We start from the raw sequence: 22801 nt of genomic DNA on the forward strand, positions 1-22801 counted from the left end.
GACTCTCAACCACTGCGCCACCAGGGAAGCCCTAGAAATTCTTTACCAGTGTAAGGATTATATCACATTCACTGAGGGCTTCTAGCTCCTGAAATCAGTGACCACGGAGTCATCGGAGGGGTGGAAAGAGAAAAACTGCAGGGAATTAGGACGGCCTGAGCTCAGGCTGGCTGTCCTTACTGGTGCCCACCTGGTCCCTGCTGGGAGGTGCCCACTCTCACCCGCAGGCTCTGGGACAATGGCTGCACCCATGCTGCTTCTGGCTCTCCTGCTTTTGCCTGCAGGTGGCGTTCACCGACGCCACCCAGGTTCTGATTAATAAAAACCGTCACCTCTTGCTAGAGAGAGAGCTGGAGGACCCCTAAAGGTGACTTGCAAGGTTGTGGCACTACCTGCCAATTTAAATAAATGTGAGCTCTTCTAAACTGGCTTTAAGTTTGAATTTCACAATGAAAAACAAATCTGCCCCTTCTCTAAATTTCCCCTTCACAGTCCACCCTCTTCTTTTTGGTTTCATTTTCTGATTTTGTCTTTCAGTTTAACCACGTTTCTCCTTTTTTTGTACAACCTCAACTCAGATCCATGCATAGATGTCCTTGAGGCTCACCGACCAACAGCCTTTTGCGGAGGGGACAGTCTCTAAAGCCCTGCTCACCTTGGTCTGGGGTTCCCAGATCTCCCTCGGCACTGGGGGAGTGCCTGACGGCAGTTTCTATTCTGCTGTCCTTCCCCTTGAATTGCCTCAGCCTCAGTCAGAACCTCCCACCCAATCCCCCCTAGTTCCTCCTCACTTTGCTTGGTGCTGACTCTCGGCGGTAACCAGCTGCCTGACCCCATACCGCCTCTACCGCACCAGCTGTCAGAACCTCCCTCCCTCCAGCCACTACACCACCTCTGGCTTTACTCCACCCGTTATCACCATTTTTTCCTGCTTCCCCAACAGAACAACAAACCAGCACTCAGGAAACCTCTCAGAATGGATTTGCACTAGCCAACTGTTTTGTTTCTGATACCAAAGCCAACATGCTTTTTCCCCATGTATAACACTTTGCAACTGAGGGGCTCCTTGTTTCAAAACAGTATCTAAAAGCTCTTGTTTGTTTGTTTGTTTGTTTTTGCGGTATGCGGGCCTCTCACTGTTGTGGCCTCTCCCGCTGAGGAGCACAGGCTCCGGATGCGCAGGCTCAGCGGCCATGGCTCACGGGCCCAGCCGCTCCGCAGCATGTGGGATCTTCCCGGACCGGGGCACGAACCCATGTGCCCTGCATCGGCAGGCGGGCTCCCAACAACTGCGCCACCAGGGAAGCCCTCTAAAAGCTCTTGACCAATGTTTTTAAATATATCATCTCCATCAGACCTCCTAATGTTGGAAAGATGTATCATTTGTCCCACTGTCCCCAAAACTGAGGACCAGAGGGGTGAAGGCATTTGCAGAAGGTCACAGAGTTCCTGGGTCTTTGCTGTGTTCAAACAGATCAGAGAAGATGGGAAAATGAGCCAGGCTGATGCAGAAAGGCCCTAGCAGCCACTGACTGCTTCACAAAACAAGTCAAATTCAGAAGCTCAGCCCTCAGTAGCCTGAGCTGAGCTGTTTTTGGTTCGGGAAGAGCAAGTCGGGGTGGGGGACAGTGTGGAGAACTCACCCTCTGGCTGAGATGCAGAGCTGGCTGCTGAGTTTCAAGGGGGATTCAATAAAAACACACTCACTGAAAGGATAAAGTGAGAGAAGAGAGCAATCATTTTAGGCCCAACTGTTTCAATCATGCTACCAGGAGGGCTCTGGAGGAGACAGGCAGGGTCCTGGAAGGCTGTGATCCCAGCCCGGCTCCAACGAGGAATGTGATTGCTGAGGCAAACCCACTCTGCTTAAAAACGTGGAAACAATCTGGTTCTCTCAGCCTCAATTTCTTTCATTTGCCAAACTAAAAGGTGCAAAGAGACTGTCCATGAAATCCACGCTCGAATCTGTAATCTATGTAGATCTTTCTTTTGAGTTCCAGACACAGACACTTAACTGCCTTCTAGACATCCTCACCTACATGGTCCTCAGGCATCTTAAACCCAACCTGTCCCAAACCAACCCCAGCCCTGTTCCTCTGTCTTCCTTCACCCAAGCCAGAAAGCCAGGGGGAACCAACCCCCTTCTCCCTCCCCTTGCTCCCCAGACCTAAGCGGTCACCAGGTCCTGCTTACTTCCTGCCCTTGACACAGCTCACATTAATCTCCTGCTCTCTCCCTCCCGGGACTGTTCCTCTGTCTTCCTTCACCCAAGCCAGAAAGTCAGGGGAACCAACCCTCTTCTCCCTCCCCTTGCTCCCCAGACCTAAGCGGTCACCAGGTCCTGCTTACTTCCTGCCCTTGACACAGCTCACATTAATCTTCTGCTCTCTCCCTCCCGGGACTGCTCACGACCACTCGTCTATACCTCCGCAGGAAGCACATCACCACTCCCCGAGCCTGCAGCCCAGACTCCCTCCCATCATATTTGCAAATCGCGGCCAATGATATTTCTAGAGAACATCTCAATTTGTCATTCCACTGCTGATTTTATTCATGCCACAAATATTTACTCAGCACCTACTAAGTGTCAATCACTCTCCTAGGTGGAGATTCAACAGAGGACAAAACAAAAAATTCCAGCCTCATGTTCACCGTTTAAAACCATTTGGCTTTTTCAGGAAAAAAAAAAAAGAAAGTAACTGTTTCTAGACTTTGGGGAAGGGAGTCTAGACAATCTTAAAGCCTTTTGTACTGCATGAAAAAAAATTTTTGTATTTATAATGTAATAATGCTACTGTCATTCACTTTTTATTTGCTGCTGCTCTATAAAACCTTTCTTTCATTCTCCCCAAAACAGAGGTACTCACTCCTTCTTGGGTCCCATCATTGAATTTACCACACTGCATTCTGATTGTCATGTACAAGTGTGTAATTTCCCAATGACACTCTGAGCCCCTTGAGGCCAGGCAGTTTATCTTATGAATCATTGTATGCCTGGTGTATTTGGTGTTCACCAAATACATAATACCGGAAAAAATGATTCTATGAAATTACATGCCTACAAGCACACAGATTTCTGACATTTTTAAGGCCCAGGGGAGTCTCTAATCTTTCATGTAGCTCTTCAGGTAATGATTTGTGTTTTGATCTTACATTGGATTAAGGGAAATAATGTTTTCTCTAGTGGACCATCACCATTTAGGAAAGAGCAGCTTGTTCTTGAGTGCCACCTGCTGGCCAAATAGAGTAAAGCTCTTTGGTTAGGCAAAAAAATGTATTCGTGCCAATCATGATGAAAATACACCGCTGACTTATAGATAACTCCAGGGAATTAAATTCAAAATGGGACATACACTATGATTACAAATATGAAAGATATATTTTTTGAGAGGAAGGACTGATATTGTATTAGGATATTGGGGCAATGGGTGAATTTCTTCCTTTCTCTTCCCAGGTTCTTCTAATATTGTGATATGGAATCATGCTAATAAAATGCTAAACTGCAGTCTGCTCAAGATGTGAAAGTAGATTTAAGACAACACCATCACTTCTCCAGTGACCACAGAGTTTTTGATCCTGGGCTATCGGTGACTCCTCTTTCTTTAGCCCTTGGGTTAAGTCAAGCCTTGCCAACGTTTCTTTCACATGTTTTGTGTCCATGCAGTGAAAGGGGCCAGATTCAGTTCACAAGCAGCCTGCCTCAGTGCTAAGCAAGTTGGATTCTAGTTAATTAAGATTCACAGATGCATTCATTTATTCAACAAACACTTACTGTGCATTTTCATATGTACAAGGTACTGCACTTATGTTGACTCCTCACCAATTCCAAATACTGAAAAACCTAACTCATTTGAACAAACTGGGAGAAAACCAAGCCTGAATTACTGAAAAATCCCCACATGGAAGAACAGCAGGAGGGAAAAGCTCATCTATTCCTGACAAGTGTTTCATGAGAGCTGGGCTATGGCTGAAAAACGGAGGTCTCTGGACCTATTTCCATGATACAAATACAGTGCTTGGTAAATTAACACATCAAATATCTATGTACACCAGTACTCAGAGTGTCTGAAAGCAATTTGCTCTTTTAAAAAGTCTGCATGAGTCCCCCTCAATCCTGCTAACACACTATTACACAAATGGTTAAGTTGTTCTTTTAGTCACTCAAAACAGTAAACCCTAGCATGCCTTTGGTTAATTTAGTACCCAATTTTGAATCAGTATTGGCGCAGGTGAGAGTTTACTGCTGCCACCAGCAGATCTTGGCAGTCTCCTGGCCTAGAACGTCATTGCTCCTACTCTGGTGGTAGTTCTGCCACACACAGCTGTGGAACCTGGGCACACACTACCTTTCTGTGCTTGTTTCCTCACCTATAAAATGGGGATAAAAAATAACGCCTGATCCTGAAATGTTGAGGACTAAATGAGGTAAAGTACATATGATGCTAAACACAGGGCCTGGCACATAGTAAATGCTCAATAAGTCGTTAAAATTATCATTTCATTCAAGATCTGCACTCTTAACTCTGATATCCTGTGGGAGCTGCCTTCTGAATACTTTTAACCTCTACAATCTATTTCATTCAGTTGCCACATTGCCTTTTTATTTACTAACTTTTTTTTTTTTTTTTTTTTTTGCGTTTTTTGCCCCGAAACTATTAGGGGACTGCATCTTATGCTCCTATTAGAATACCCAGCATAGGGACTTCCCTGATGGCGCAGTGGTTAAGAATCCACCTGCCAATGCAGGGGACACAGGTTCGAGCTCTAGTCCAGGAAGATCCCACATGCCGTAGAGCAACTAAGCCCGTGCGCCACAACTACTGAGCCTGCACTCTAGAGCCCATGAGCCACAACTACTGAGCCCTCGTGCCGCAACTACTGAAGCCCACGTGCCTAGAGCCTGTGCTCTGCAATGAGAAGCCACCACAAGGAGAAGCCTGCACACTGCAATGAAGAGTAGCCCCCGCTCGCCACAACTAGAGAAAGTCCGCACACAGCAACGAAGACCCAACGCAGCCAAAAATAAATAAATTTATATTAAAAAAAAAAAAAAAAAGAATACCCAGCATAGTGCCTTAGATCCGGTAGAAATTCACTCAGCCAGCCACCTGAAGCAATTGTTCACCAAAATACCCTAATCCCAGCTCATTTGACTTTCAAATGAAACTACTCTTGCAAAATGCCTTCTTTGGTAAGATATGATAGGTTGGATATGCCCAAGTGACAATAATATTTGCCCCCATAAACTCAGCATTCAGACCAAGTCAGGCTTCTATTTGAACAGGTGAACTTTGCTCATTGTGGACTTGCCCAACCCAAATGGAACAGGTAATAGTGTGCCTTTCCTCCTTGTCATATTTCAAAGAATGAGATACAGATGACGATATAATGGTGATGAGATGAGAAGCTGCTCCTACCAGGACAGCTCCCAAATCTATAGGGTGCACCAGGCAGTATGGAGATGCAGTCCTTGCCCTCATGGAGTTCATAATTTATTAGAGTTATAAAAATACAAGAGCATAAGTCAGGTATACAGCAACAGAAGTAAGTGCCATAAGAGGTACTAATACGAGACTGGGTATAGGAAGGATCCGTTAGGGCCCATTTATACAAGCCAAAGTGCTGGCTATTCACCATGTTTGTAAGGGTAGGGAGGAGCACTGAAACATTTTCGGCTGGGATAACAGCTGCATAGTAAAGTACAAAGCCAAGTAATCTAGGAGAGGACCTGGGATGGTTTGGGGACGGGAAAGGAGTCTGGTGGTTACCTCATGAAGAAGTGCGTGGGGTGTGCCTTCATCACTCAGGCAGTATTCTAGGACTTGGTATGGGGGAATAAACCAAGATCTCTGAGAATCAGACAAGTGAGCCCCCTCTTGGCGCCATCTTTCCTTGTGATAGGTCCAGCCTGAGGACCTCACCCCACCCCCACCTTTATACCAGATGTGGCCTTAGTCACACACTCCGTTCCCCCAAAGATCAGCACGCATTCTAAAGGTAAAGATGCCAACACAGGGAAAAGCTTAACAAAGGTAATATGAATCAACACGAAATTAATTTGGAAAAGGAGGAGAAAAAAAGTAATTTGAAGACGATAATTGCTACTTATCACCAAACTGTACATCATTCAAATCCACTAGACTGATAACAAAATACAACACAAGCCTCTTCCCGTTTCTGATATTTAATACATCAAGCCATGTAAACAGTGATAACTTACTATCCAGGAGGCTCTGAAGAAATTTCCGGAGTGGGGCTGACTGCTGAGCTCTGTAAATGTCAAAAAAAAAAAAATAATAATAAAAGAATGTAGATGACTTAGTTCGACTCAGATATTTCAAGCCAAGGGGAAAACGAGAGAAGTCCTTTTCCTCTCCTAATTTAGATAAAGCCCTCTGGGAGATGGGGAGCTCGGCTGGAAAGGTCTCAGTGCTGGTGGAAGGCGGTGCTCTTTCTCTAGAAGGAGGATTTCTGGGCTTTTGCCTCCCAGTGGCTGCAACCAGGGCTCTCTGGGTGGGTCGGGAGACGCCCCACTCCTTACGTTTATCTCCAGTCGCAGGCCCACTGGAAAGATGGCCCACCGCTTGGCAACAGGCACTAGTGACATGGACAGCACCCTCCAGCAGCTTATCCCCCCACCCTCGGAGCCCCTGCCAAACCCACCAGACTCCTTCATGCACCCACATGCCTCAACCAGAGTGTCACCCAACACTTCAGGTACAGAACATACAAAAATGCATTTTACGGTGCTTTGTGTCCACCTAGAGGGATGGGAAAGGGAGGGTGGGAGGGAGACGCAAGAGGGAGGACATATGGGGATATATGTATACATATGGCTGATCCACTTTGTGATACAGCAGAAACTAACACACCATCGTAAAGCAATTATACTCCAATAAAGATGTTTTTTAAAAAATGCATTTTAAAAGACTGTACTTTTATATCATTTATTTACCCCTGCAGATTGAGAAGTGTGGAAATGGGGAGAAATGCAGTTTCACAAAACCTATTAATGACCATTTCAGCGTGACGGGAGGGAACATGTTATCAAATTACAGGCCCCTATGCACAAGGAAGAAAACCAAGAGTCTATGCAGAGAAAAAGCAGCATAATTACAGAGTTTAGGGTTTCTATTGCCTTGGAGAAAGAAAGGCAAAGGGGTCAATATATTTGTTTTTAAAAATAATGTGTTAGTTGAATACATCAACATAAAAGTTAACGTTTAAAGATACTCCTGGGAATTCCCTGGCCGTAGCAACTAAGCCCGTGCGCCACAACTACTGAGCCTGCACTCTAGAGCCCATGAGCCACAACTACTGAGCCCTCGTGCCGCAACTACTGAAGCCCACGTGCCTAGAGCCTGTGCTCTGCAATGAGAAGCCACCACAAGGAGAAGCCTGCACACTGCAATGAAGAGTAGCCCCCGCTCGCCACAACTAGAGAAAGTCCGCACACAGCAACGAAGACCCAACGCAGCCAAAAATAAATAAATTTATATTAAAAAAAAAAAAAAAAGAATACCCAGCATAGTGCCTTAGATCCGGTAGAAATTCACTCAGCCAGCCACCTGAAGCAATTGTTCACCAAAATACCCTAATCCCAGCTCATTTGACTTTCAAATGAAACTACTCTTGCAAAATGCCTTCTTTGGTAAGATATGATAGGTTGGATATGCCCAAGTGACAATAATATTTGCCCCCATAAACTCAGCATTCAGACCAAGTCAGGCTTCTATTTGAACAGGTGAACTTTGCTCATTGTGGACTTGCCCAACCCAAATGGAACAGGTAATAGTGTGCCTTTCCTCCTTGTCATATTTCAAAGAATGAGATACAGATGACGATATAATGGTGATGAGATGAGAAGCTGCTCCTACCAGGACAGCTCCCAAATCTATAGGGTGCACCAGGCAGTATGGAGATGCAGTCCTTGCCCTCATGGAGTTCATAATTTATTAGAGTTATAAAAATACAAGAGCATAAGTCAGGTATACAGCAACAGAAGTAAGTGCCATAAGAGGTACTAATACGAGACTGGGTATAGGAAGGATCCGTTAGGGCCCATTTATACAAGCCAAAGTGCTGGCTATTCACCATGTTTGTAAGGGTAGGGAGGAGCACTGAAACATTTTCGGCTGGGATAACAGCTGCATAGTAAAGTACAAAGCCAAGTAATCTAGGAGAGGACCTGGGATGGTTTGGGGACGGGAAAGGAGTCTGGTGGTTACCTCATGAAGAAGTGCGTGGGGTGTGCCTTCATCACTCAGGCAGTATTCTAGGACTTGGTATGGGGGAATAAACCAAGATCTCTGAGAATCAGACAAGTGAGCCCCCTCTTGGCGCCATCTTTCCTTGTGATAGGTCCAGCCTGAGGACCTCACCCCACCCCCACCTTTATACCAGATGTGGCCTTAGTCACACACTCCGTTCCCCCAAAGATCAGCACGCATTCTAAAGGTAAAGATGCCAACACAGGGAAAAGCTTAACAAAGGTAATATGAATCAACACGAAATTAATTTGGAAAAGGAGGAGAAAAAAAGTAATTTGAAGACGATAATTGCTACTTATCACCAAACTGTACATCATTCAAATCCACTAGACTGATAACAAAATACAACACAAGCCTCTTCCCGTTTCTGATATTTAATACATCAAGCCATGTAAACAGTGATAACTTACTATCCAGGAGGCTCTGAAGAAATTTCCGGAGTGGGGCTGACTGCTGAGCTCTGTAAATGTCAAAAAAAAAAAAATAATAATAAAAGAATGTAGATGACTTAGTTCGACTCAGATATTTCAAGCCAAGGGGAAAACGAGAGAAGTCCTTTTCCTCTCCTAATTTAGATAAAGCCCTCTGGGAGATGGGGAGCTCGGCTGGAAAGGTCTCAGTGCTGGTGGAAGGCGGTGCTCTTTCTCTAGAAGGAGGATTTCTGGGCTTTTGCCTCCCAGTGGCTGCAACCAGGGCTCTCTGGGTGGGTCGGGAGACGCCCCACTCCTTACGTTTATCTCCAGTCGCAGGCCCACTGGAAAGATGGCCCACCGCTTGGCAACAGGCACTAGTGACATGGACAGCACCCTCCAGCAGCTTATCCCCCCACCCTCGGAGCCCCTGCCAAACCCACCAGACTCCTTCATGCACCCACATGCCTCAACCAGAGTGTCACCCAACACTTCAGGTACAGAACATACAAAAATGCATTTTACGGTGCTTTGTGTCCACCTAGAGGGATGGGAAAGGGAGGGTGGGAGGGAGACGCAAGAGGGAGGACATATGGGGATATATGTATACATATGGCTGATCCACTTTGTGATACAGCAGAAACTAACACACCATCGTAAAGCAATTATACTCCAATAAAGATGTTTTTTAAAAAATGCATTTTAAAAGACTGTACTTTTATATCATTTATTTACCCCTGCAGATTGAGAAGTGTGGAAATGGGGAGAAATGCAGTTTCACAAAACCTATTAATGACCATTTCAGCGTGACGGGAGGGAACATGTTATCAAATTACAGGCCCCTATGCACAAGGAAGAAAACCAAGAGTCTATGCAGAGAAAAAGCAGCATAATTACAGAGTTTAGGGTTTCTATTGCCTTGGAGAAAGAAAGGCAAAGGGGTCAATATATTTGTTTTTAAAAATAATGTGTTAGTTGAATACATCAACATAAAAGTTAACGTTTAAAGATACTCCTGGGAATTCCCTGGCCGTCTGGTGGTTAAGACTCTGCGCTTCCACTGCCGGGGGCACGGGTTCGATCCCTGGTCGGGGAACTAAGATCCCACAAGCCACACAGCGCAACCAAAACCAAAAGCTCCTACTTCTACTAATGACCACTTCAAGGAAAACAAGCTCTGTGGAGGAGAAGAGGTACTTGGGGAAAGGAGAGAAAGAAAAACACCAGGAGAAGGAAAAGGAAGAGATTGGGAAAGAGGGAGGATGACGGGAGGGGAGGCAGCCTTCGTCAGGGGCTCACCCCCGGCCCTCCTCTGCCCTCCACCCCCACTACTCCTGAGAAGGCACTGCTCTCACCTCCACACCCATCCTTCCAGTCTCTTTGCCCGCACTGGACTCCCAGCCTTGGCACCTGCCCCGTTCTGGGTCTCCATCTCGGAAGAACTTTTGCACAACCCTGCTGAGTCCTCTGGAAACACCCCCCTTCCTTCCTTCCACAGTCACATGTTGCCAATCAGTGCTGTATCCCTGGGGGCTCCCCTGATTCTTCACCACATACTCTACCTCCCATCAACTACTTACCCAGCAACCTCCGAAGTTTTTAGAAGTCTCCTGGTTACCAAATGCACTGACCTTCCCTCAGAGTCTATTTTTGGGGGACCCCTCGGGCAACTCTCATACTTGCTCCACCTCTCACGTTTCCTCCTCACTCAGGTTTTCTCTGACCCGCCCCTCCTCCTGTTCTGTGTCATCCAACGTCCCGATGGGTAGCTGCCTGTCTCCCATCCTTTCTCTCTGCATGACTCTCTCTTCGATCTGTAATCTCCTCCCAGGTTGGGTGTCTCCACCTGCTCCCAGGTCTTCAACCATCACTTCTCTTCAGGTGACTCGGATTGACTTTCGATGTCCCTGCCTCTCATGAGACCTAGTTTTCTATTTCCAACTGTGTACTGGATATTCCCTATATGATACCAAACACACACCTCGAAAATAAACTACCTAAAACCACCTCTTTCATCTTACCTCTGCACTGATTTTCTCCCCACCTTTCTTATGTGACATACTGATGTCCCCATTCTTCCAGGTTCCTGGTCAAAACCCTACAGTTGTCTGTGTCTCCATCCCATTCCCCAATTCTTTGTTCTTCACGCCAACTAGCTAAAACGTCCCACTGCAATTTCCTCTGTGATTTCACATCTACCCTCATCCCTTCAGGCTGGTGTCACTGGAGTATTCACCCCTACCTGCCTGGACTGCTGCAGTAGCCTCCTTGCCCTCTCAGCCTCCAGCTGGAGGTTATCCCTTCAGTTCAACCTCTCTAGAGCAAGGACACTAACCTTCCTAAAACACTAGTCCTGAATTACATCATTGACTTGAGGGCAAAAATCAACAATCACTTTAACCATATTTTTGGAGTCTCTACAAGCCAGGGTCAACCCTCTTTTCCCAAACCTGCCTTCCACTATTATCACCCCAAATTTCCTATTACAGATGAATTCATCTACTTTATTCCTGAATCCACCCTGAACACGTTCACTTTTGTGCTCTCTACCATGCCTCAAATGGATGGCCCCCACTTTCGCCATGTACCTAAATTCCATCAATCCCTTAAGATCTTGGCCAACTCCTGAGAAGTCTTCCCTGATTTCCTGGAAGATTTCCCCCTCTTCTGAGCACTTAGAGGCTGTAGCGTTCATTTAGCTCTTACCAGGCATTGCTGTGTACTGCTGGAGATCTTTTATTTATGAGTGTGACTAAGCTGTCACGTTCTTGAAGGCAAAGTCCACTCTTGTGCTGATTTAGAACCTCTCTCGGCACGTCACACACACGTTAGGGACTACGGGTAACGCATAACTGAACCAATGGCAAGACGGCTCATTCATGCATCAGACACCTCTTCGGGCCCACCTAGCCCCAGGCAGGGCTGTAGGTACTGGATGCCATCTCCGCCCCAAGGAGGCTGCGGTTACTGCAGTAGTTCTCTAGCTGCTGTCCATCCTGCCACATGTTACAGAACCGCTCTTATTACAGTACTTTGAAAAAAGTGCCTGCCGAGTCATTTCGGGCTCCCCTCCGGCCCCCCAGCTCACTTCAGGACTTACCTGCAGCCACAGTTCTCCTTTAGACCCAGCTCAGACCTCCATTCCCACAGCAGCTACAGCTGGTGCCAGTCTCCGCCCTGGCTGGAGACTCAGCTCCCCCACTATGCTCACCCCGTCACACATCGGCCTGATTGCATGCACTGTCGCTCACCTTCTGTGCTCCCCTGGGCCTAACCGCTGGTCCTGCTGGCTACCTCATCCTTCGGTGACTCTGAATTCCCAAACCCTGACTGCCCGGGATCTGCTTGCAGTGCTTGGCTTCTGCCCCTCTTATCCCGGGCCCCCCTGGCTGCGGCCATAATCACCTGCTTTGAGTCTCTGGCTCTACATGACTTCGTACCCAAGTCACACACACTGGTGGCCTGACCCTCCTTGTCTCAGTTCTGCTTAAGAATAACATGGTCCATTAGCATTTTCCATTTCTCCGGCCACAGTCTGTGGACGTCCTAGCCTCTTCAGCAGTGTCCGCATTCCTTTTTTATTTTCTATAAAGATAACCTTTCCTTGTAAGCGTCTCCTTTGTTTTGTCAGGGAGCCCTGGGGGTAGTTCTCCAAACATTTGGTATTTTTCTTCGCCTTGGGAGCCCATTTACCCTGGACTCTCTCTTTCTGACATATCCTTTAAAAAACCACATTGGGACATAGCTCCCTTTAAAAATATCAATGTAGGCAGAGTTTCAAACACTTGTGGCCAGGCTGTCTGGCCTCCGGAGTGCATTTTTTCATTAAGAACTTTCTGACCTTTCAAATTACAAATACTACTATTCTGACAGTGCCTTGCACGCAAGAGGCACTCGAATCACAGTCGCTGTGTTTTTGAAAATGATCTCTGAGGTTGGTATCTCCCAGGGCTGCAAAAAAGACATGGAAGTTGGCCAAAAAAGGCTCCCTGAAAATTCAGAGAAGATATACACACAAGGGGGCAGAAGGGGAGTTAAAAGGTTGACCTCCTTGAAAGCAGAGAAAGAGGATGGTAAGCGGGGGGGCGGGGGGGGGGAGTAGTTAAATCACCAGCCACCCTGCATATATATCTGAAAAATCCCCTTTAAGGAAGATGCCAAGCTCAAAAGAAATCCAAACAAAAATTAAGTTGGGGGTCAGGGGTGATCTAAAACAGGAGTCAGAAAGCCATGCAGCTTAAAAATGACCAGCATAACCATTCATCACCCCAACTACATCAAAAACCATAGAACAAAGAAGAAAGCAAAGGGAACTGAGGGCACAAGAAAAACTCGGAAATACCTGTGACAGGTTTGCACTGGGTGCTTTATTAAGCGTCTCCGTTTTTTCTAAATCTGCCTCTAACTCTGTTTGGCAGAGGTTGAGATCTTTTTCTAGATTAGTCTGGTTCAAGAAAGAAAAGATGGGAAAGAGTGTTTTAGTTAGGAGGAAAGGCAGACAGCATGGAAGTTTACGTTTGAAAAATGAGTTTGTTTAGTATCATACATTAATAAGGCAAAGATGGCATGACTAAAACACAAGAGCTTACTAGAAATGAGTTAAAGACAGGAAAACAGAGAATGCAACATTAGGTATAGAGAATATAAATCCTGTGGCAATCAGAGCTCCAAAACTCTACTTGCTAGAGAGAGGAACTACACAGACCCCAAAAACCTACCTTTTAGGAAATACCCATTTTCTCTTTTTCAGAGTATGGTGACTATGACACATATTATATGTCAGAAGAATAAGCAATTGCTTTAAAAACCTCTACACATTAGTATAAGTCTTAGAGACTTTGTTAAACTGTTTTTATCACCAAGCCAAAAAAAAAAAATTACAATCAAGTTAAAAATAAAAGGGGGGGATTTAATAAAAGAAAAAAGCCCACAACACACACACACTAGCCAGGCCAGAGCGCACACACACAGCCCACAGTGGAATTACCTTTCTATCCTCTCTAGGAAGGATAGAGCAGTCTCCAGGAGTATAATCCCATATCTTTTTGGGAGGCTGACGGGAAGCAGAGGAGGAAATGAAGAAATGAGCGTAAAGACATAAAGACAAACATGGAGACCGGCTCAAACCGAGAGGGGCAACACTAGGAGAACTGTCTCAACACAGAAAAGTGAACTAAAAATAAAAGGAGCGGGCATCCTGTCTCCTGAGGCCACCTGGGGACCCCATGGAACTCGGGAGCTGGAAATGTTAAAGTGGGAGGTTTATTTCTGCATCTCTGTCTCAAGAGTCAATCACTGTTGGATTCTAAATATTGAAAACTTTAAAAAGAACAAAGGGAAAAAAAAGCATTAACACCAACTTGAACAAAAACAAACATTTAAATTCCTCATTGTTCTTTTCCAACTAAGATGGACACTGAGAGCCTACATTTTGGAAGCTAGTCTTCTCCCCTGTAAAATTCATTGTGTCTTCATAAACGTGTGAATTTGGAGATCTGACCAGGGGTGGGTACATGGTACTAAATGTGCTTCCTGTGGCTGTGGCAATGAAATCCATGTATGAAACAGGTGTTAAATATTGCACTGTAGAACTAGACAATTTCACTACTTTTTAAAAAATCTTCTTTTACAGTTTAACTAGACTGATAATACTGCTGATGGTAGAGTCAAACCTCCCATCTCTCTTACAGAGCAGAGTTTATACTTTGCATTTAAACGGTGAACTGTAAGGTTATTTTTATTTTCTCCTTTAGCTGTTCATGTTAGAATTAGAACTGCATTCCCGAAGTAGAAATCTGCCAGAAGAATTGTTTTAAGCGGGGTCCAGAGGGTAGGACATCTGGAAGTTACAAGCCACTTCTATCTTTGCAACCTCTCTTCCACTAAGTAAACCTTCTTGTTCTGCCCACTTAGACTTGAAATTTCTTACACAATGACCTCTGAGGAGATGAGATCATTAATAACTCCTGTCATTCTGTGCAAATTTCATCATAACCAACTCTATGGAAACATTCAAATTAGTTTTACATTTTGCCTTGAGCTTACTTACAGAAATCACATCAACTTCCGTAGAAATTAGGGGGAGAAAAAAGAAGAAAAAGCTGACACTCCAGGCCAAATAAAAAGTAATTGATTTTACAAATGAAACATAATTGATTCCAAGGTGCCTTCACCAGTAACTTGCGTATGTAATATAAATTGCGTGTATTTTGCAATTTGTAAAGTAAGTGCCACCGACAATTACCATTCACCTTTAAGCACTTAATACAGTTGGATTGTTCATATGGGGATGGAGATGTTTTCAAGTCACTGATGGTAGCCCTACTCATTTACTTACTGCAAAACTTTAGACAGTGCTTACAAATTAAATTGGTTTTAAACAATCTTCCCCCAAATGGTCCCTGGAGTCTTAAATTAGTTGATATCCTACATCTCATTAGACCTAAAAGGTATTACAGTCAGGAGCTTGCTGAAACTTCAGCTCATTTTGGGTGGCTTTAAGTGAAGGGGCCAAGGAAGAAAGGAGTTCAGGCTAAATGCCTCAAGTTCTGGCAGGCTTTACTAGGGGGAAGTGGGTCCTAGGTTCATGTGGCGTAAAAAGGAGAAACGATGATCCACGTGGTTTGATAGTAGTTTTAATTTCATTCTGCTTCTGAATGACTGAAAAATCTTCCAAAACAATTGCCATGGATTACACCCTTTTTATTTATGTCTCTTGCTCTTTTGTGGCCCAGGGTTGATTGGGGTAGGAGAGAAGTGAAGAAAAAATTTCTCCCCATCACACCTTCCTCCCGAACTCTGGGAGTACTATCCAGTCATCAACCTGGTTCAACCAGATAACAAGCCCCCCCTTAGGATGACTCAGACCTTAAGGACCCGTTCACCTCAGTGCTGTTCCTCAGGATATAGGCATTGATTAAGCTATTTTGGCAAGTCTTCAAAAGTATCATCTTTTATTACTTTAAAAGGCCTACACAAAAAGAGGTAGTCCCATTTAAGAAGGACTCTAAGGTCTATGCAAGGAACACTCTGCCTTCAGAGAAAATGACATTTTGGAAAAGCATCTCTAAGTCTTTTTAATAATTAAGAGGCAGTTAGGACAATAGGGTAGGAATACAAATTATAGGAAGGTCCCCGTACGCAAATGGACCATGTTGTCAACATTTGTCTGGACTGGTTGTGTGGGCTCAGACTACAGTTTCCAGCAGAAACGATGCTAATTCACGGAGCTATTCACAGAGCCTATCTAAATATGCTGTGACTGAAATGCTGTCTACTGCTAACGAAAAGAGTATTATTTACGATGACAGATTTAATATAACAAACCAATCACAATTAATTAGAAAAAAATAGCTTCATAACTTTTCCTAAAAGTTAATATTTCAGTAAAACTAAAATAGTTATTTGTTATCTGGCAAAGAAGAGATGGCTAGAAATTTGTGGATTCTGAACAGCGTTTCAAAACTCAATGGCATAGACTCCTTATTATAAACAATTTAAAGCTAATATCTTTTAGTTTCTCTGATGAAAGTATGGCATTATTATTGCGTGTACCAATCATGGTCTTCCTTTTGAGGGGGCAGGGGTACACATTTCTGCAGGTTTTTTTGTGAGATAATTGAGCAGGTTTTAAGGAAAAGGGTTAGGATACTGTTAAATCTTTGCATGTGGAAGAGACTGCGTGAGGTAGACTTCATTGATGTGTGAATGGTGGACAGCAGAGAAAACAGGGAGAGAGAGAGAGAGAGAGAAGTGAGGTGTGTACCAAAGCTTTGGGGAGGGGAGGAGGAGACGGTGCAGACTTTGGGCTGGATGCTTCCCTCTCTGGTCATTAGGTGGCGCTGTTCACCCAGGACACCTCGGCTGACGTTAGGTGAGTGTGTCAGGGAGGGGACAAAGTGGGAGGAATGCCTGTTCCTACAAGAAGGGGTGTTTGCAAGGCAGGTGCTCCTAACTCAGAAAATGACTGAACATTCAAACAAAGCTCAGCAATTCCAGAGCAACAGTTAAATTTCTCCGTCTTCATCTTCATTAAAACTGTACTACAGAATTTAACATTTTACTGAACTATAAGTTAATTGCTATCTGCAGATAAAACTATCACTCTAAATCATGGTGATTCAAATGCCGATTCAATGCTTAAAGTCTCATACAAACATCTAATAAAATGTTTTATTTTTATACACTAAATCCCCTCCGCCTGTAAATTCTTTTTGCAGCTGTAATAATTAAGCCTTTAAAGTAACTGGAGCTTTAAAGTCAGTTTCCAGTCATCTCCAGTGGAAAAATGAGCTCAGTTCTCCCTTCGGTTTGATACTCCTTTGGGTGCAAGGCCAAGAAAATCCTCCTTTAAGCGCCAAAAATCAATTCGTACCAAGGCGAATTCAGACGCATCACAGGGAAGCTACAGGCTACTGGGCTGAATACTAAGTTTGCTAGAATTCCTAACTCTAATTTCTAATTTTGGGAAATATTATCCTACCTCATAGAAATCACTCCCTAAAAGCCGCCTGTAACAGGATGGCATTCGAGGGTCACCTCTGCATAGAGAGGCCCTTTTCCATTTGCGCTGGCACTTCCCTTGCATGTGTGCTTCTAAAATTTCTATTCAAAGCAGTGACAATGCTGGTCTTTCTCAGTGTGTAATGCGTTTTCCTGGTTGTCTTCAGTACACCGTGAAGACTTTGGTCAAGGAACTGAACCAAAGGCTGAAATAATGCAATCTACAAGGGGTGTGATTTTTGTTGCTAGTGGTGGGAGGTCCTGAAACAAGCAATGACTTAGCCGTGTCTCCTGGGGGATTTTCTAGCAAGAAATACTGTCCAGAGCTCACTGTCCTTTCCTGGTGAAGTAAAGCAATGGAAAGCTCACAGGTTGTAGCGAGAATAGATAATCCCACCACTGACGGCCAACAAGGCTGCCCCCCGCTTCCTGAATTCTTTGCAAATAGGTCTGATTTTTTAGCAGCAACAAGGCATCAACAGCACTATTAAAAAAAGGTGTCTATAACCACTGAAGCTATTAAACTTACCGGTTTCCCAAACTCCAATTCCGAAAAGAATTTATACCAAGGTTCATTCTTTAAATCTATCTCTTCTGGGCTTATATCCCGACTCTATAGGGGTTGGTGATAGGGAAATGGAAGAGAGAGAAGGATAACATTATGCAGAGATTACATAGGAACCGGCCAGTAGAGATGCAGTGGTTTCCAGAAATATACAGCACCTGCATTCAACAGCTGCGATCATCCATTTCTTTATTGACATGAGCAAAATCAGGGGAGCTGAAACAGGCGGGAAAGGATGTGTTTATGAAAACAGGCACGCTGAGGTAGGGAGCAGTGAGGGAGTCATTCTCGGTCCCAAGGCGGAGGGACGACAGATGGAAGATGCTGTACCACACTGCTGCCTTCCCCACAGATCTGGGCATATGACAGTCTCCCTTGGTAATTGTCGGAGTGGTGGGAGAAAAGAGAGCCCTTATCCCTCTTTACAAAGAGCTATCAGTTAAGAGCCAATAACCCGGGGAACACATCAAACGTTTAGCCATCTACGCCAGCTGAGTACAGCAAACACTTTTTATGGGCTAGTATAGTTTTAGTACTTATTTGCAAGGCTGCCTTAAGGTTTTCAAAATAAGCAGCAAATACTGACACTTTTATAAAAGCCAATTTGTTAATACTGCATCTTTAATGGCACATGAGTAGGTGAGAAACCATGTCCCATACAGAGTAAAGTGAAAGACGATGTAAGAAAAAAAACAGTAGACACCAGTGAAAAAACATTTTAAACAAGCATCCATGGGGGATGAATACAGACAGAATATACTTTGTGGTCTACGAAATAAACGTTAAAGAACTAGGGAAAAAATAAAGCGAAGGAAAAGCTGAACAAGGCAGATAACAGAACAATAGGGGGCGACAAACTTCTGGGTCATGTTACAAAATTAAGTTAGGTTTCTCATTTTATGTGACTCTAAAAAAGTAGTTCACAGACTGATAATATGATTCCATGGGATTTCATGTTTAATCAAATATTTATAAAGTTCTGGTACCTTGCTCTGTGGGAGAGCATGTTTCCGGAAATAATTAGTTGGAAGATGAATGCCTGAAAAGCAAATCAGGTTTCCCCTTAATAAACTGGAGATATGGTCACATCAGATAGAAGTGTTAGAGGCTCACGGCTTAATTCCTACGGGTATATACGTTTCAAAAAATCTTGATAGTCACAAAAGAGGGAGGGAGTGATATTCTGACAACAATATGAAATAGAGAATGTACATTTTCCACTGTGATTGAAAAACATCATGAGAAACTTCACGCCCTCAGGGCCACGAAACATGAGGAAGGAAACTGCAGATCCTGTGGACGCATCTCCAAGTGACTCCTTCACAAAGCTGCTCCTCCTGGATACATTTTTCTTAACATTCAGTTAACAGGCCTTTTGTAGCTTTTTGAGACTGTAAACTTCCTTAGTGACCTTTACCAATCTCTTCTAAAAATCCCTATAAGAATCTTTACCATTATTTCTACTTTTGCTTTAAATAGAGGAAAATATGGCAGAGAACTTTTCTTCAACAGAAATTAACCGGATGGAAGTTAGTTGAAATCAAAGGGAAATACATATTGAAACAGAGTCTGCCCTCTTGAATTCAGATTAAAACCTCCTCCAACTGTCTTTAGGGGCGTAGGGCTTAAATCTTGGAGAATGCGTGTTCCTTCTCAATGGGTTTTGCAATTATGTAAAATAATGGATTCTGTATTTATTCAGTGAAATGAGGCACAATATCTACAAAGACACCACTATTCAGGAGAGACAGTTTAGACACTGGGACACCCTAGGTCCTTTTATGATGGGGTTTCATGAAACCTATTTTATGTTTATTATTTTAAAAGACTATTTATAAATTGCTCTCTGGGAGTAGTATTTTTTCATTTAAAAAAAAAAATGTCTCAACTCTTTCAGGAAACTGCCTGAATGTTTTGGTACTCAGTCCTGAAAGAATTAACCCATTATATTGTCCAAGGTTGTTTGCAGATTGTTTTACTGATGAGGTTAATGCTGGGCTGAGAACTGAGTCAGGAGGTATGTCAACCAGCTTGGACCCAGAGCAGCCAGCCTCAGCCCTCTGAGCTGCCAGAGAGAAAGGTAAAGAGGCAATACCACACAGCATTTGATTCTGCATTTATAACTCCACTACAGATCCAGGTACAGAACGGACAGGCAGAAAATGTCCTTCTGGATGCAGAACAGGCTCTCTGTACTGGCAGGCAAAGCAGATTCCACAAGGCCAGGCTGAGTTCTGTGCTACTGGTGGCTATCTTTTCCCAGCTTGGTAAAATCCTCAGAAAAGGCAGGTGACTTGAGAGGGACACCTGATTGTCCTGAAGGACAGTTTTGCTGCTTGGATGGGAGCCAGAGACTAGCTTCAGATTTTAATTAAATAATCTGAATGTGGCCCGGTCATTTACACGGCACTTTATAATGGTCACAGATCTTTAACCCACCTTATCACACATGATCCTCTCACTCAATGCTTCAGTGAGGCTGGCAGGCCAGATAATAATTTCATTTTATAGATGAAAACACTGTGGTTCAGAAAGGTTAAGCGATGTCCCAAGACATAAGGCAGAGTCAGAATTCGAACTCAGAACTCAGACCTTGCAAGTCCTAGTCCAGTGCTGTTTACATTTCTCATACTCCCCATGAGAAGGGGGCAGGCCTGCTTACTTTGTGGATGACACCCAGCTAAAACAGGGGCAAGTGACAAACTTGAAAAGTCAGGAAGGAATTCAAGGTGACAGTGAAATGGGAAGAAACCAAGTTGGGTAAATCCCCTTGTTTTACACTTTCAAATATGTATCGTGTCTGTAATAACGATTTTAATGTCTGTCCTTCCTGCTATACCCCTATGGGAGCAGGAACTCCAACATCTACTGCAGAGCTTGGCACATCAAAGTTATTCTATACAGCAGACCCTTGAACAGTGTGGGCATTAGGGGTGCATGCAATCAAAAAGTCCAAGTATAATTTACAGTTGGCCCTCTGTAGCCACGGTTCCTCTATATCCACAGATCCAACCAACCACGACTGTGTTGGGCTATAGCATTTACTATTGAAAAGAATCCATGTATAAGTTGACTGTGCCGTTCAAACCCATGTTGTTCAAGGGTCAATTGTAGATATTTATTGAATTGAGCTGAAGTTCAGTTCTATAAGGGACTTTGGAGGGAAGTAAAAGGAACACAGCCTGAACAAAGCCGTTTCTGACAAAGCAGGGACTGACCAACAGGTCTCCAATTCCAAGACCAGAAGAGAAGAAAATGGACTCATACTATGATAAGAGGGAAGCCAAACAGTTATGAAGAACTTCACGTGAGTTTGCCAAACAGCTAAAGAGGTCACGAAGACTGTGAATCTCCTGGGGGGATTCTGAAGGTAGCACAGTGTTTACCTGTCTGGGATGCTGTGGGTTTGCTCCAGGGCCAAGATGTATTCTAAGGCAACCTTTACAGCCTACTCTTCACCTCTTTGTGTGAACAACAGATAGAGAGATGTGCCTGTGAGGCCACAATTTAAATTGCCAGGCTTAAGCAGACACGAGCACCTTCAACTGGAAAAAAAACTGGGGGGAAAAGTGGATTTTCCCCCTTAAAAGGAGACGTGCATTTCTGAGAGCACATTTAGATTCTACACCTGTCTGTAGTCAGTATACTTATTCACAGTTAACAACAACAAAAGTGTGTGTGTGTGTGTGTGTGTGTGTGTGTGTGTGTGTGTGTGTGTGTGTGTGTGTATGGTGGTGGGGTGGTGGCTGTGGAAGGAAGGGGGTTCCTCAAATTCTGGTAAACCCGACACTGGAAACCAAAAGGCAGGGCTCACGTGCTGAAACTCACATTCCAACATTTCTGCTCATGTGGCAAAAACAGCAGGAAAAGAAATTCAAAAATAAAGGACGAATTCAACCCCTGCGAAGAGTAAACTGTGAAAAGATGAAGATTCTCTCTAAAATGAAAAATGACTCTTTGGGAAGAACAGCGCTACATAGAGGGAAAGGCACGAAACTCAAACAGCTGGACAGTGATGTGCCTCCCTGGCCAGCCTTTGGTGTTATGTCCTAACTGGGTTGGCCCGAGTCCTGGTACAACCAGGGGGCTTCCTGTGTGGGAACACCCAGACGGTGCTTGGCAATCCACGTGTATGGTCACCACAGCTCCCCAAAGAGGGCCCCGTGGGCACTGTGTGCTACTTTTCAGGGTTTGTAAAAACAATATAAATGATCCCAAGGACTATGACATGGAAGACATTGTGACCACTGTGGTACCAGTGAGAAAAATAAAACTATGTTACTGTTTTTTTCCTAGTTTTGAATAAGGGTCAAATTATTAGGAACCAAGGAAAGGAGGAGGAAACAAAGGAGAAATTAAGCGGCAAGCCTTCAATAAATCAATGACCGTCTATGAACGATAATAAACCATAAATTGCCAACACAAAAGCACCCAAAGGCTTACAGAGTCTCTAAAATCATTGAAGTGTACTGACATGCGATGGTGTGTCCACCACTTGTTATTCAAGTGTCGGGAATATACTCAAAGGACATGACATTCTTTCTAGGAAGACCTGTATGGAGGATTACCTTCCGTACTTGTTACCTTCTAAGAGAGAGAGAGAACCTCCAATGCAGGGTGGAGCCAGAGGCAAAATTCTCCACTCCTCTCAGAACTTTTTGCTTAAAATAACTGTGGTGCACAGTAAATGATGAAGAATGACAACTCTGAAGCATTTCTGTGACCTGTTGAACCTTTTTTCCTAATTAAAATTACTTATCCCTTTGTGCTTTTAAAGATGTCACCTTTTTATTTTCTTAAAAGTCAAATCAATTATTCCTTAAAAACATGTAGAGCAAAAGAGGTGGAGGGAGAATAATTTGAGCCCACATTTCAGAGGCCTACTTATTCTGGACTCAGTGTGGTAACCGCATTTTAATAAGAATCAATCCCCAGCATGATAATTCCATCCTGCTGGCACAGCTGCAGGGCTGCAGGGTTTATAGAGCTTTGGAGGATCCCTTTAACCATGTTCAGAATTCTGAAACCAGCTTTTTCTAATGAAGGGTGAATAA

The 22801-nt window shown here is 44.0% G+C and overlaps 1 protein-coding gene across 45 annotated transcripts in view; it reads right to left on the reverse strand.

The window, feature by feature from the left end:
- Window positions 1–22801, reverse strand: part of SORBS1 (sorbin and SH3 domain containing 1) — a 221161-nt gene that overhangs the window by 41565 nt on the left and 156795 nt on the right. For 25 of the 45 annotated variants that reach the window (XR_008616329.1, XM_055081458.1, XM_055081454.1 and 22 more), the window contains 4 exons: window positions 17712–17795; window positions 13668–13733; window positions 13023–13124; window positions 6221–6270 (listed from right to left, as the gene is read on the reverse strand). Coding sequence is in view for 44 of the 45 variants with exons in the window: in XM_055081458.1 (XP_054937433.1) it covers window positions 6221–6270; window positions 13023–13124; window positions 13668–13733; window positions 17712–17795 (302 nt within the window). In the remaining variant the exon portion in view is untranslated. Of the gene's footprint in view, window positions 1–6220; window positions 6271–8680; window positions 8731–13022; window positions 13125–13667; window positions 13734–17711; window positions 17796–22801 lie in introns of all 45 variants that reach the window. The other 20 variants (XM_055081486.1, XM_055081477.1, XM_055081483.1 and 17 more) reach the window with 3 other exon arrangements.

Source organism: Physeter macrocephalus, chromosome 20 (assembly GCF_002837175.3).
Source record: "Physeter macrocephalus isolate SW-GA chromosome 20, ASM283717v5, whole genome shotgun sequence".
Taxonomy (NCBI): domain Eukaryota; kingdom Metazoa; phylum Chordata; class Mammalia; order Artiodactyla; family Physeteridae; genus Physeter; species Physeter macrocephalus.